Raw genomic sequence first — 4,719 nt, forward strand, 5'->3', positions numbered from 1 at the left:
GGGAGGATTGCTTGAGCCCAAGAGATTGAGGCTGCAGTGAGCCAGGATCTCACCACTTGCAGTCCAGCTTGGGCGACAGAGTCAGACCCTGTCTCAAAAACAAAAAATTAAAAAGGCGTATATGTTTTAGATGACGGCCTAGCACTTGCCGGCCCGGCTCTGGGCCCCTGTCCCTGTGTGCTTCTCTTCCCGCTGCTGTGGTGGTGGCGGTCTGTGCCTGCTGTGGTTGCGCCGTGGTTCATTCCCTGGAGCGCAGAGCTGCCTAGCAGGGGAGGAGAGGCGGCTTGACACCCACAGTGTGTGCTGCTGCCTCCGCCCTCCTGACGCTGGCACATCTGCAGCCCCCGTTCCCTCCTCCTCCCTTAGAGCCGGGGGTTGCTGGGTTGTGCGCTGACGCTGTGAAACCGCGGCGGCTGGGAGACGGTCCTGGCTGCAGGGGCTCCTCACTGCCTCTCCCACCCCACATCGAGTCTCAGTCCAGTCCCGCTCATGAGCCTTCCTGGGGTGCCATGAGATTTCATCAGCCAGGTTGCTCTGTGTCTGTGTGGTGGTGACGCAGGGATAATTTGAGGTGAACGGGAGCCTTTCCAGACCTGCCAAGTCTCGGGCAGCCCTGTCTGAACAGTGAACACCACATAGGGCCTTTAGACTCAAAATGAATTCTGGGTTTCGGGGGCCACCAAGTAATGTCCATGGATGACACGTTGTGATGACCATCCCCTCGTGGGGGCTCTACTGGGGGCCTGGTCTCACCCTGAGTGGCCTTGCAGCATCGGATATGTGTGGAGACTTGTGGCCTCCCCTGTGGGTCTTCATGGCTGCATCCTTGTGGCCTCTGTCTCCGAGGCTGTCGTGGCCTCCTGGGTGGCATCTGAGTGCTGTGTGGTATCTGATGGATCTCTCTGATCACAGGTGTGGGCCAGGTTGTGCTCCAGGTCGCTGCTGCCACCAACTGCAAACATCACTATGGCGTCGAGAAAGCGGACATCCCGGCCAAGTATGCGGAGGTGAGCAGGTCTGGGCGCCAGGGTGTGTTGGAGGCAGGGGACCATCAGAGAAAGTGATGCCCTGGGTGCCTCCACCCCACTGCTGTGGGACTTCCGAGTCTGGGCGGCATTCTTTCCAGGCCCAAGACGTCTTAGCTGCCTGCAGGGTGTGCCTGTGAATAGGGTGCCCGCATGCCCTCACGGCCCATCACAGGCCGGCCCTCCAGGCCTGCCCAAGCGCTGCGTGGGCGTCTCTGAGCCTGTTTCACAGCACGTGCCACAAGTGAGGCGGGAAGTGCTCAGCTCCACCTCATGGCACAGCCCTCTGAGAAGTGGGGTGTTTTGGGTGGCCTGCCCAGGCGGGCGCATTGAGGCCCCACTGCCCTGAGAGTTTGTAATGGGCGTTTGGTTTCTTTCCTTCCAGACCATGGACCGCGAGTTCAGGAAGTGGATGAAATGGTATGGAAAAAAGCATGCAGAATACACAGTGAGTGCCATCGCTCCGCCCTGGCTCCCATCGCCGGCCCCATCCCTGCTCCCACCCTCCTCTTAGCCCCTCCTTTCTTGCCAATGTTGGCACATGGCTTTTGGCACATGGCGTGCCCCCTGGAGTCCCCTCTGGTTCTTATAGGGCTGCCTGGGCGTGGCCTCTGAGCCCGCAGCAGGTGCCTCTGTTGGCACTGTCGCTGCCATCCTCTGTGACATGGCTTCTGTCCATCGGCAGCCTGCGGTGCACAGAGGCGGTTCAGGGAACGGGCTCGGGGCTCCACGGAGCGGAGGCCTGTGGGACAGGCTGGGTTCTGGGCTGGTTGCAGCGTCCTTGGGGTGTCATCCCTCACTGGGGACAGCCTTGTTTGGTCGGGTTCCTGGTCCTCAGTGCCATGTTCTTCATGACAAGCCAGCAACCTCGGGGTGGGCAGTGTTCTCTTCCGCCCTGTCGTGATGCGGTCTGAGGTGCTCCTCCCGTGTACCCTGTGGATGGCGCCGCGTGTGGATGGCGCCGCGTGTGGATGGCGCCGCGTGTGGCTGTCCCTGCGGGGTGTGCACTCCCCTCGATGGCTGAGTGGCAGTGGGATGGGAGTGGGCGTGGGAAGGGGATGCTCTTTAGGGAGCAGGAAGGACGGTTTTCCTGACCCAGGTCTGGTGATTACTGGGCCACAGCTTCCAGGAGGAGCTGCCACTCCTGCATCCTCCCCGGACTCCTTCCCACCCCGTGCTAAGTCCTTAGACACCAGGCTCCACCCTGGTCCTTTCCACACAGAGGCCTGCAGAGCTGAGTCCTTCCTTGACCTGTGCTCTCCTCCTCCCAGTCCCAGCTGCCCAGGAGCTCACCTGTGGTGGAGTCTGACGGTGCTTGGGGCCCATTGGCTCTGCCTCCCAGCAGTGTCTCAGACCTGCGGACTCCATCCCCTCCCCGCCCTCGTGGGGTGTGGGCTCGGTGCTGGCGCAGCTGCTCCTGTGATGTGGATTGGAGGGTGGCTTGGGGTCTGGGGTGCAGGAAGGTGGGTGCTTCCTGTTCTAGACTTGGAGCCCCTGGAGTACAGAGCCCGCAGCCCCTTGAGTCCTGAGAGGCCTCCCTGACAAGGCGGAAGGAGTGCTGGGCAGGGCGGTCGCCAGGTCACCACCTTGGGAGGACGATGGCGCAGGAGTCGCTAAGCTGCCCAGCAGAGCAGCTCAGGACGGAACATGGCAAGGCCAACTCGTGATCCCAGGTGCCTGCGGCAACACAGTTCCTGGGTGGAATCTGCACGTTTGAGAAGCAACAGAAACAAGGTGTTCAGAGGTCCTGTTGTCAGTCGAGTCTCACAGTTCAGAGGGACCAATGAGGGACACAGGTGGCGTACAGTTCCAGTCCCCTCCTAGGCGGTGCCCGCCCCTCACTGTCTCCTCAGCAGGGTGGGTGGAGGTGTGGCCAGGGCTGTGTACCCGCCCATCTGTCTGGAGCTCCCTGCCGAGGCGCCCTCTGTGGGCCTGTCAGTCGGGTCCTTCCTCAGGTCGCTGTGAGGCCTCGGCATTCCTGTCATTGCCACGAGTGGGCGTGCATCCTGCCTAGCACGCATCCCTGGCCCCCAGCTCACAGCACAGGTGAAGGCCAGAGTCAGGGTGCTGGGCCCTGATCCCTTGCTGGCTGGTTCTGCCCTGGGTGTCCTGGCTGTGGTGGTCTGAGCAGATGAACCTGGGTGGGGACACAGATGCATGGTCCAGGCAGGCCATCTTCCCCTGCGAGGCCTGACATGGGCTGCAGTGGCAGGGACACCTGAGTCAGGCAGTGTGCTTCTTTGCATCCTCAGGGAGGGAGCTGCTGGCTGGAAACTTTTGTTGTTGTTTTTTAGAGGCAGGATGTTGCTCTGTTCTCCAGGCTGGAGTGCGGTGGTGCAATCATAGCTCATTGCAGCCGTGTACTCCTGGGCTCAAGTGATCCTCCCACCTCAGCCTCCTGAGTAGCTGGGACTGCAGGCGTGCACCACCACACCTGGCTAATTAAAAAAATAATTTGAGCAAGACACAGTGGCTCACGCCTGTAATCCCAGCACGTTGGGAGACTGAGGCGGGCGGATCACCTGAGTTTAGGAGTTCAAGACCAGCCTGGCCAACATGGTGAAACCCCGTCTCTGCTAAAAATACAAAACCTGGCTGGGCGTGGTGGTGCGCACCTGTAATCCCAGCTACTTGAGGGGCTGAGGTAGGAGAATCACTTGAACCCAGGGGGCGGAGGCTACAGTGAGCCGAGATCGCACCCCTGCACCGAAGCCTGGACGATAGAGCGAGACTTTGTCTCACACACACACACACACACAAATTGTAGCAACGGGGTTTCACAGCGTTGGCCAGGTTGGCTTAAACTCCTGTGTTCAAGCGATCCTCCTTCCTTGACCTGCTAAAGTGCTGGGATTACAGGCGTGAGGGTGCCTGGCTGCCTCCATGTCTTTTTGAGGCTTGACAGCCCATTTCTTTTTATTGCTGAATAGTAGTCCATTGTCTGGATGTGCCACAGTTAATTCACCCACTCGCCTGCTGAGGCCATCTGGGCTGCTTCCACAGTTCGGCAGTTATGAGCACAGCTGCAGTAAAGGTCCGTGTGCAGGTTTCTGTGTGGGTGCAGGAGCTCCACTCCTGTGGGTAGACACCAGGCAGCACGATTGCTGGATCGTCTGGAAAAACCGCCAGACTGCCTCGCAGTGAGTCTACACCATCTGCGTTACCTCCAGCGGTGAACAGGAGTTTCTGTTGCCCCATGTCCTGGCCGGCACCTGGTGCCATGAACATCTAGGGAGGTCATTGATACTTTCTCTTCTCCTCATCTCCTGAAGCCTTGCTGCAGCATGAGTTCCTGGAGTTCTTACCGATCCCTTGTGGTTTTCTTTTTCTTTTTTTTGACATCAGAGTCTTGCTGTGTTGCCCAGGCTGGAGTGCAGTGGCACAAGCTCAGCTCGCTGCAACCTCCGCCTCCTGGGTTCAAGCGATTCTCCTGCCCCAGCCTCCTGAGTAGCAGGGATGACAGGCGCCCACCACCATGCCCAGCTAATTTTTGTATTTATAGTAGGGACGGGGTTTCACCATGCTGGTCAGGCTGGTCTCAAATTCCTGACCTCATGATCCGACTGCCTCTGCCTCCCACAGTGCTGGGATGACAGGCGTGAGCCGCCGCGTCCGGCCTCCCAAAGTGCTGGGATGACAGGCGGAGCCGCTGCGCCCGGCCTCCCAAAGTGCTGGGATGACAGGCGTGAGCCGC

At 59.8% G+C, this 4,719-nt stretch overlaps 1 protein-coding gene across 1 annotated transcript in view; it reads left to right on the forward strand.

Moving 5' to 3' along the window:
* The window catches only part of DOT1L (DOT1-like histone H3K79 methyltransferase), a 64,986-nt gene that overhangs the window by 29,299 nt on the left and 30,968 nt on the right, over nt 1-4,719 (forward strand). The window contains exons 6-7 of the mRNA XM_011997475.1: nt 913-1,007; nt 1,411-1,473. Of these exons, the coding sequence (XP_011852865.1) occupies nt 913-1,007; nt 1,411-1,473 (158 nt within the window). The remainder of the gene's footprint in view (nt 1-912; nt 1,008-1,410; nt 1,474-4,719) is intronic.

This window comes from Mandrillus leucophaeus, unplaced genomic scaffold (assembly GCF_000951045.1).
Source record: "Mandrillus leucophaeus isolate KB7577 unplaced genomic scaffold, Mleu.le_1.0 Scaffold54, whole genome shotgun sequence".
In the NCBI taxonomy this organism is placed as follows: domain Eukaryota; kingdom Metazoa; phylum Chordata; class Mammalia; order Primates; family Cercopithecidae; genus Mandrillus; species Mandrillus leucophaeus.